General features: G+C 39.1%; 1 protein-coding gene across 1 annotated transcript in view; it reads right to left on the bottom strand.

Annotated features, from left to right (window-relative positions):
* The window catches only part of XK (X-linked Kx blood group), a 52,913-nt gene extending 42,580 nt beyond the window's left edge, over positions 1-10,333 (bottom strand). The window contains exons 1-2 of the mRNA XM_004714581.2: positions 10,089-10,333; positions 2,462-2,724 (exon numbers count right to left, since the gene is read on the bottom strand). Coding sequence (XP_004714638.1) covers positions 2,462-2,724; positions 10,089-10,333 — 508 coding nt within the window. The remainder of the gene's footprint in view (positions 1-2,461; positions 2,725-10,088) is intronic.
* Between the last annotated feature and the right edge of the window lie 45 nt (positions 10,334-10,378).

Below are 10,378 nucleotides of genomic sequence, written 5' to 3'. Positions count from 1 at the left end.
AAAAAAAAAAAGGGATATATAAAAAAGAACAAACAAAAAAACTACCATGTTGTTATTTTTAGGTGCCATTGAGTTGGGTCTGATTCATCAGGACCATACGTACAACAGATCAAAAGACTGCCCAGTCCTACACGATCCTCACGACTTTTATATTTCAGCTCATTGTTGCAGACACTGTTAGTCCATCTTGTCAAGGGTCTGCCTCTGTTTCGCTGTCTTTCTACTTATCAAGCACGGTGTCTTTTTCCAGGGACTGGTCTCTCCCAATAGCATGTCTAAAGTAGGTATGATGAAGTCTCGCCAGGCACAATTCCAAGGACCATATTGCCTTTCCTTCTTCCAAAATTGATTCGATTCTTCATCTATCAGTCCACAGTACTTTCAACATTCTTTGTTAGAACTGTAATTAAAATGCATCAATTCTTCTTCATTCTTTCTTATTAAATGTCCAACTTTTGCATGCATATGAGGCCATTGAAAATGCCCTGGCTTGGGTCAGATGCACTTTAATCCTCCAAGTGACATCCTAGCTCTTCAACACTTTAAAGAAGTCTTGTGCAACAGCTTTGTCCAATGCAATGCGTCATTTGAATTCTTAACTACTGCTTTGGTGAGCATTATTAACTGCAGAGGAAATATTTGACTACTTCAATATGTTCTCCATTTGTCATGATGTTTTCTATTTTCTAAACCATTCTATTGGCACATAATTCATATATCATACAATTCATTAGTTCAACCACAAGAAAAGTTTTACAATTATCACCACAATCAATTTTAGAACACTTTCTGCATTGTTATTTGCTCCCCATTTGTCTGGTTGTAGGATTCTGGTTTTCTTTGATCTAGCATGTAAATCCTACATATATACCCAGAAGAAGTGAAAGCAAGAGTAAAAGCAGATGCCTTTACATAAATGTTTAGTGATGCATTTTTCACAATAATCAAAATGCAGAAATAACTGAAACATTGATCAACAGGCCAATGGGTAAATGAAGTGTGACAATGAGATATTTTATCTATGGCCATCGATTACTACTCACAGTGACCCTATATTTGGGTTTGGGGGTTGTAAATCTTTAAGGGAGCAGGTAGCCTCATCTTTCTCCCTCATAGTGGCTGGTGGATTTGAACTGATGACCTTTTAGTTAGCATTCCAGTGCTTACCAGACAGTATCACCAAGGCTCTAATGATATATTAATCAGCCTTAAAGAGGAATAAACTCCTGATGCCTGATACAACACAACATGAATGAACCTTGAAAACACAATGCTCACTGACAGAAGTCAAGTTGCAAACAGTCAAACACTATATCATCTTACTTATATGAAATAAGCAAATATATAAACCCCAAAGATGATTAGTAATTACCAGAGGTAGAAAAGAGGAGAAAAGGGGTCGATTTTGCCTAGGAAGCTTTGAGTTTATGTTAATGTTAGTGGAATTATTTAGAAAAGGATAGTGAGGATAGTTGCCCAACATGAAGAATGTAAACAATAACATTAAATTATATATATTGAAATTGTTGATATATATTTCACCACAAATACAAAAAAATTATGATCTACCAATTAAAACTCCAAGAAGATAGAAAAGTAGCCTTGATTCCTGCAAAGTTCAAACAGATCTAAAAGTATATTTGGCCAATGGCAAGGTGTATTTCCCCAAAGTAGCAACAGTGGTATTTTAAATCCCACATGGTCTTCCAGATTTTGGCTATTCTTCAGCAAGAAGCAGAGTCAATTTCCCTCCCTCTTGAGCTAGTGCAGAACTTTGTGACTACTGCAACAAATAGAATGCAGCAGTGATATGGTGATTTCCAAAGCTGCGCCACCAAATGTGACCTGGCTTATGCCTGGCCATCTCTCACTTTGGGTGCATCAATTCTTGAAAGCAACTGCCAACTTGTGAAGAAGTTCAAGCCAGTCCACATAGAAAAACCAAACAGAAATGAACGGAAGAGCCTAGCAACAGCTAGCATCAACCAGATGACATACAAATGAACTTTCAGAGGATTCTTATCTGTGTTGTATACTGCTGAGTCAATTCTGACTCCCAGCGACTCTGTAGGACAGTAGAATTGTCCCCTGGATTGCTTGGATATAACTGCTCCAGGTCTTTTCTCTCATGGAGCTACTGGTGCATTGCAACAACCAAGTTTTCAGTTAGAACCCCAGAACTAACACCAGGGTTCCTAGAGGGGATTGCAGTTTCCCACATTTGAGCCACTCCATCTGATGCTGAGGGGAGTATAGTGAGCTAGTCTTCCTGACTTTTGCCAAAATTCGGAAACAAAATAATAGTTGTTACTTCAACTCACAGAGTTTTAAGACTACTAACTAGAACACTAATTCAGGCTTGAATGTGCATATAAATAGGTTTCATTTGAAACAGAATGATTAGCATGTTTTGTTTGTTATTGTGGCTCCAAACCCAGGTAGAAATAAAAACAATACCTACTTCTTCCATTAGGCACTTCCTGCTGCTGGATGCTTATATATACTTGCAGGGTCAGCTGGGGAGCTGAACCGAGGAAAGCCTGGATCACTGATGCTCGGCTGAATGCAGATCGGTGGGTGATTAACTTGCCCTCTGCTTGGCCCACCTCCCTTTCAATCTCTTCTGAGAAGCCATCTTTGGGAAGCTGGCGCTTCTTGGTAATGCTGACATAAGGCTCTTCAACGTGGCTTGACTGACAGTAAATGCAGAATGCTTGGAAACACCTGGAAACAATAAAGCAAGTCCTGAGATTCAGAGGCAAACAGAACTGTCTTTTCTTAATCTCATTGCTTACACTGAGTCTGGGTAAAGTCTTTTCACTTAATTACGCTGAACATTAGCTGCTGCTCTAAAAGCACCCACGGCAAGAACTAGTCCTTAGCAGGAAATCCTCCTGAGGCCTGTAAACCAGTGGCAACTAAGTGAAATCTATATTGAGGAGTGACACTAAAAGAGGTGACACTAAAAGGCAATGAGGTCAGGGAAACAACTGGAAAAAGGAAGTGCATCAGGTTCGAGAGCAGTGGTTCTCAACCTTTCCAATAAATGTCATTTTGCTACTGTTACGAATCGGGTGACCCCTGTGAAAGGGTCGTTGGACACCCAAAGGGGTCGCGACCCACAGGTTGAAAACCTCTGCTCTAAAGCCACATAAAAATGTTCAACTCAATGTCCTGGCATTTATTAGCTGTGCAGCCCTGGGCAAGACACTTCTCCCCTGAATCTTTCCCCGTAAATACAAAACAAAGATAATACCTTCCTTGTACAAACTTGCAAAGAATAGAGATCACACACACACACACACACACTCTATGGTTGTTAATCTGTATGGAAGCCGACTACCACATCTTTCTCTTGCAGAACAGATGGTAGATTTGAGCTATCAACTTTTCAGTTAGCAGCCAAGTGCTTAACTTGGTAGTACTACTGTACAATACACTCCACATGCAATACATGGCCCCTGCAGACTCCTCCAGTTAAAGAGGAATCTGTGGTTGAAGATTCTTCAGCTCGGGGCAGTTTGCCATCTAACATTCCCCTGGAAGACCACACACATACCTATTGTCTCTGTTCCCATTGTTCTTACAGGATAGAGCTATAATTAATCATGCCTGGAAGCCTGACAGTTATGTCTTATTCATGAAATTACAAGCCTGCCCTAGGGACAGAGCTTCAGCCATGACCACTTCTAAAATGAAAGAATATCTGTCTTTTAGATTCACATACTCTGGTGTCTGTAATTTAATCCAATGTACATCTTTAAAAAAAGAAGCACTGATGGATGAATAGAGCGATGAATAACTAAAACCAAACCCAACCCATTGCTATCAGGTCCCTTTCAATTCATAGCAACCCTACTAGACAAAGTAAAACCATTCTACGGGGGTTTCTAAGGCTGTAATCTTTATGGAAGTAGATTGTCACATCTTTCTTCCACAAAGCAGCTAGTGGGTTCCAACTGGCCACCTACTAGGTTACTACTGCACCAGTAAGGCTTCTGAATAGATGTATTGAAGAGTGAATATACTAAAGTGGTATATTGTAGAATCTAGTTGGATACTAAGGTGTTGACAGTACCACGTTTTCAACTTTGCTTCTGTATGTTTGAAAATTTTCAAAATAAAATGCTGAGAGAAAATGATTTTTCTCTGGTAAAATACTCACTGCTTTATGATTAAAAATTGTTGATGGGACCCCTCTCCCCACCACCAAAAGTGCATTTTTATAACAAACTTTTAACACTGGCATAAGATTTTATGGCTTCATCGATTTTATTTAATGCTATAAATTTTGTATTCTTGCCCTGAAATGATTATGGCAACAAAAATACCTTTATAATTTGAAACAAAATAAAGCTTAAGACAAGAGAAGGGAAGCAGTTCTCTCTCAGACTGGTACACAAGGGACATAATTTCTGACTAATATCTTTCTCTCTTTTGTTCATGGGAAAGAAGGTGCATCGTTGTGTATGGGGGGGGTGTTATCTTTCACATTTTGTCCATTCAAGTCACACAGGAAAAATAAAACTGCACTGCCATGGAGTTGATGCAAGCAACTCCATAGGACAGGGTACAACTGCCCCTTTGGGTGTCCAAGATTGTAACTCTTCCTGGGAGTAGAAAGCCTCACCTTTCTCTTATTTAGGTCACTGATAATTTATTATATGGAAATATGGAAAACAGCCTGGGCACAGTTTTTGAGGCTGAAAATAATGTTTATAAAGCTAAGATCATGAGTTCAATCTCAGCTGGTTCATACGATTTTACTCTGAGGACAAACTCGGGTCTATGCCTGAGGATTGTATGAAGTCTGGCCACTTCACACTGTTGGGTAACTGCCCACAGCAAAGACTAGAAAACAGAACAGGCTGACCCATCATTTTTACCTCTCACATGTTTGCTGCAGACACATTTTACTAAGTGCTTTGGAGAATACAAAGACAGCTGGATACGCTGCCTCATTTGGAGGTGTTCATAATCTAAGTGGGGAAATCGGACACTTAAATGTGGATAATAAATCATGAAAACAATGAATCTTTATATCCTACTTTCATTTTCTAAAATAATCACTCAGAAACACCACTACAAGAAATATAAGTTCGTAAATCACAGCATTATTTTTAGTAGCAAAACTCTGGGCCTACTCAAAAGGTTTCAAACATAAAAGAATGATTTGATCAATAATAATATATTCATTCAATGATTTACTTTGCAGTCCTTAAAACTGATGGTATATATAATGATGATTGCCATATTTTCTAAGTGAAGAAGAAAATTAGAATAGAATCTAAATATATAAGTCCACTTTGTTTAAAAGTACATACTGTTTGTAATGTATGTATGTAATGCATGTACATGTATGGAAAAGACAATGTAATTGTCTTTTAGACAATATGGAATTATATATATTTACATCCTATGCTAATTTGCTTCTTTCATTTAGAAAATATATAGGGTGGCTATGAGTCAGAATTGACTGGATGGCAGTGGTTTGCTGGTTTTATATGAATATACTCAAATTATATATACTTAAGTATATACAAACAGTGGAGTGCTTGGGGTATTTCAATCTGACTCACAAGGGTTGATCATTAAATAGTCTGGAATTTTGCAAGTCATTTGAGCTAACTGAGTTAAATCATTGGTAGCTTTAAATTAGCCATGATGGGAATACATACATGAGGAAAATCAGTAAAAACTGCAAATCAGGATACAGCAACACAGCATTATAAAAATATTCCTAAGGCTATACCCCCAAAGGTAAGAACTGAATTAGAGGTTTTAGATTCTTCATTGTGTTTATCTGTTGGTGCTTTCATTTCAACAAGCATGTTTTAATTGCATAATAAAATCCAGGTAGGAGTTGTTGGCTTTTTTTTTTTTAAGGAAAAGAGAAGAAACACCAGCATGTCCTAAGAACTGATAGAAGGAAACAGGTTCACAAAACAAGCAGGTGGCCCAGGTGCTGAGGAAAGGGATGTAGAAAAGTGGAAGGATTTGCAGAACTCTACATGAAAAGGCGCTTTCATGGTCAATTCATTTCACATCAAATGAAAGTATGGAGAAAGCCCCCAGAATGAATTAATAATGGCAGAGGTGACCCTAAATCTCCATTAGTCTCCCTCTCAGTCCACTTTCCCCACATGCATTCAGTAAATTTGTGATAAGAAGGCCCTAAGACCTCCCAATGCTACTCCGTAAGATAACTGATAAGAAACAAATTACAGTTATTGGCATTCTGCAAGGCTTATCCAATTGACACAAGCCTATCCATTTTTCAGCCTGGGAGCCTGAGATCATAAATGCAGTTTTTTCATCAAAATAATTCAAAGTTATTTGGGGGTATCATGTAAGCAAATGTTTTCTATAAAAGGCTTGTGTTTGGCTTTGGCGGGCCCTAGTCTTTTGCCCCTACTCAACTATGACATTGTAGCAGAAAATCAGTTATAGACAATGCTACACAGATGAGTATGGCTGGCTTCCAATAAAACTTTATTTACAAAAGGTAGATTTGGCCTGTTGATCTTTGAGGTAGACAATTAACAGGCTGATCTCTTTTTTTTCCTTTTATCAATCACCATGCTTCATTTTGCAAACATCACATATCTTTAACGGAGTTTATTCCTTAGCAGAAGCCATGGCTACTGGTGCCAGCACAAATAACTTACGCTACCAGAGCCATATAAAGTAATTAATAAAAAAACTATTTTCAATGAAATAGTGATTATGATTTCCAATGAGACTTTTTATCTGCATATGACAGATGTGTTCTAAAAGGCTACACAAGAACCAAACCGTTTACATAGAAAGTTCCATGTGACTTTTGAAAAAACATTTACTGAATTGCACTGCGTCTCAATTTCTCAACAGGAAAAACAAAGATAATGAGAGTGTATCAGTAGATGAAATGAAAAACTGTATGTAAAAGCACTTCCTAAATGAAGAACAAATTGTGAAATGTAAACTAGTAGTATTTTTTAATTCTCTTGAAACTGTAGTACAGAGATAAGTACTATAGCAAATCATTTTGCAATGCCCTATAAAGATTATTATAATGTCTTCATCTTTATTTGAAAAAGCTCAATTTTCATACACCATTTCCTTCATTATATCAGTTATTTAAAAAAATAAGGAAAAGAGGGCCTCTAGCTTATAATATTTCTTCCTTCTCTGAGTTATTAAAGTCAATATAGCTGTAGAAGAATAACAAACAAACAATTGTTAAGTGCTCCTTTGGGAACAGGCTACTGTTGTGTTTCTAGACTATTAATTACAGTAGGATTTTCCTTAAAGTAGAAAAACAGTCATATTAATTCAAGGAATTATTTAATGTTCCTATCATTCAAGCCTTAATGCAGAAACTCTTATAGATTCTGTGATGATGCTTTGAAGCAGAAGATAGATATAAACAAAATAAGGTCTTCTCATGGCACCTTCCTAAATGGTAAGAGGAATGTAGGAATGTTATATTTACCTTGGATCATTAGCGTTCAACAGTGTATTCTAGCTTAACCAAATGAACACAAAGCAGAATCTCATTTATGAAAAGGTAAGAGTTTGGCTAGCAGTACCTACTCAAAGGTATTTAGAGTGAACTTTCCAAAATCAATTCAGAAATATTACTCAGTCCAATGGCAAAGGAGGAAAACAAATACCTCGTGTCTTTCTTTTATTTGAGGGAAATTATTTTGAGGTGTGTGTAAAGCTGAGGTCCTGAGTGCTAAAATAAAATCAAACAGTCAGCATGAAGAACTTCCAGTACGATATTAAGTCATGCTAATATACAACATCAAATTGCTTTTATTTTTCTCTGAAAACTAAGAAGCTTAGAAACTACATTTTGTATATCTCAGCTATAAAATCTTCTGCCCAATATCTCCTTGAAATAAACTAGCTGTATTGAAATGTATCTTTGCCAGTGGAAGGAGGTTTTTGTTTTGTTTTTTGGTTTGGCTTGTTTTCGTGCTCCAGGAAGCCAATGAGCCATAGAAAACTGTCTAGAAATAGATCATTTTTTAGAGCACTGGAATTTTTATACACCTGGGAAATTATCATTTAAAAGCACCATATATTTTTTTTATTTAATGAAATAGTAATTTTAATTGTAAAAACTAGAAAGAACAGAAAAAAATTTCAACAAAGGAAAAATGTATGCTTTCTTTTATAGAAGGAAATCAAAATCATATATAACTCCACCATCCAGAAATAACTGCCTTTATCATCTTAGTATATTTCCCGGAACTCAGGTTTATATTTACATCTCAATTCTATATCTAATATCCTATTGTTCACTTTGTCTCTGGTTACCTTTTGTATTTAAAAACATTTTAAATGGTAGCAATGATAAGTTATTTGTATTTGTTTGGGGATTTTAGAAAAAGCATGCAGTGGTGCCTCCATGCCCTTAAGTACTATTGACAAAATGTACTGCTCACTCTCCTGCCTTCTTACACAGAGCACAGGAAGCATAACTAGTCCTGACCCTGGCCCTGTTTGTAAAGAAGCTTTGAGAATAAGAGCCAAGGCTTCATTTTCCTTATCTGTAGAATGGGGACAATTACATTTACTTCATGGGGAGGATTAATTGAACTGGGCCAGAGCAGTACCTGCCAAGCCACCTAGCATGAGAAGCGCTTGAGAAATGTCAGTTCTTCTTTTCCTGTAACTTCAATTAAATATCATGAGCATCAGTTCTCTTTTTGGAGATAAGGAAACCGAGGTTAAGAAATGATACAGGCTTGTGTGAGGTGAGAGCACATTTATTCTACATAGTTGGAATAGAATTAGGACCACAGGGCCTACTAGGCAAGACAGAATTGGTTACCCTGACACACACACACACAAATTCTGGACTGCAAGTCTTTTTACATTCTAAAGTCTCCCTGTCACCACCTTCCACTCCTATCCCATGACACTTTGCTCTCTACAAGACTCTAGTAGCAACTTCTCCTGCCACTATACCGGTTTCTCTGCCTTTCTAGGATTCCGTGGTTTCTGGAGGGTGAAAAACTTGTTCACCAAGTTTATCATGAATGCGTGTAAATGACAAGTCAATTTCCAAGTGCCAGTGGGGACAGTTGTCTTTATCTGGGCAAGTTTTTTTATAAGGTTTAGAAAACATATTTTACTACTAAAGTGTGTGTGTAAGAGGCAGATGTACTTGTAGTGAAAGTTCCTGGCTAACTGCTCTCTAGCAGCTGAGGTGTGTCTCTGCCCTCTCTAGTTCTTCCACTTCCTCTTTCACCTATGGCTAACGTTCTGTACCATAACTTTCTTTCTAACCTAGAGAGATGATCTTTGTCTTGCTTCTCCTACAGAGAAGAAAGCTTCAAAAACATATTTTGAACTCTCTTCACTATTTTAAATTCATGTCCTGAGATGGCACTAATAGATTTGCTTTATTTAACACACAGCAGAATCTGTGTCTTCAGGGCACACTGTGTAAGCGATGAAGGGCTGTGTTTTTAAGCTGGGCAGCTATGAGAAACATTTCCACAACTCCATATGGTACCTCTTTCCTTAATATTCACAAAAGTACTGAGACAAGAATGCTGCCGTGATTTCTAACGTTCTTAACGACAACTTAACGAATTCAGTGACTTGAATAGTGCCTAACACACAGTAAATGTCATGTGCTTGCTACAAAATAAATAAATAACTATGACTTTGTAGATACTTGCCAAGTGTTTGTGACAGCATAATCCAAGCCTGCCTGAGCCCAACTGACTGCAGTGTGTGTGTGTGTGTGTGTGTGTGTGTGTGTGTCTGATGAGGTCGGGGGCACATGAAACTGCCGTTCGAGTTGGACAAATCCAGTCGAACATTTTGCAGTTCCTATGGTACCACCCAATAGAATGCAGTATGCCTCTGCTCTCTTGTCAGGATCCCCGGATTCTGTCGCATTCTGGGACCAGAATGGCAGGGCTGGGGAGTGAGGCAGCTGCCCAGCCACCTGTCCCTGCTGGAAGGCCAGGTTCTGCGGGGAGCGCGGACACCCACAGGGGCTCCCCCTGCCCTTGCCTGCCCCTCCCGCTCCCCTCTTCCCCGGGAGGGCAGGTGGCAGGCGAAGGCGGGGCTTGCACACGCACCTGAAGACAGGCCCGAGTTGCAGCAGGTGCAACAGCAGCATGAGCGGCTGGTCCCGGCTGAGGTCGCGGTGCACGAAGAGCAGCGTGAGCTGCACCAGCGCGCAGGGCATCAGGGAGAAGAGCAGCGTCAGCGCCTGCCACATGCCGTCCCCGGCCGAGTGGTAGGTGCTGCTCAGGTAGAGCGCCGCCGCCGTCTCCGCCAGGAACAGGAACACGGACGCCAGCACCGAGCCCGGGAATTTCATCTCCGCGGCGCGTCAGCGGCGGCGCGCCCCGGCAGCTGAGGCGGC

This window comes from Echinops telfairi, unplaced genomic scaffold (assembly GCF_000313985.2).
Source record: "Echinops telfairi isolate 266 unplaced genomic scaffold, ASM31398v2 ScPeMD7_26;HRSCAF=91, whole genome shotgun sequence".
Lineage (NCBI taxonomy): Eukaryota > Metazoa > Chordata > Mammalia > Afrosoricida > Tenrecidae > Echinops > Echinops telfairi.
Note: the sequence above shows the minus strand (reverse complement) of the source record. Positions and strands in the feature narration are given on the sequence as shown.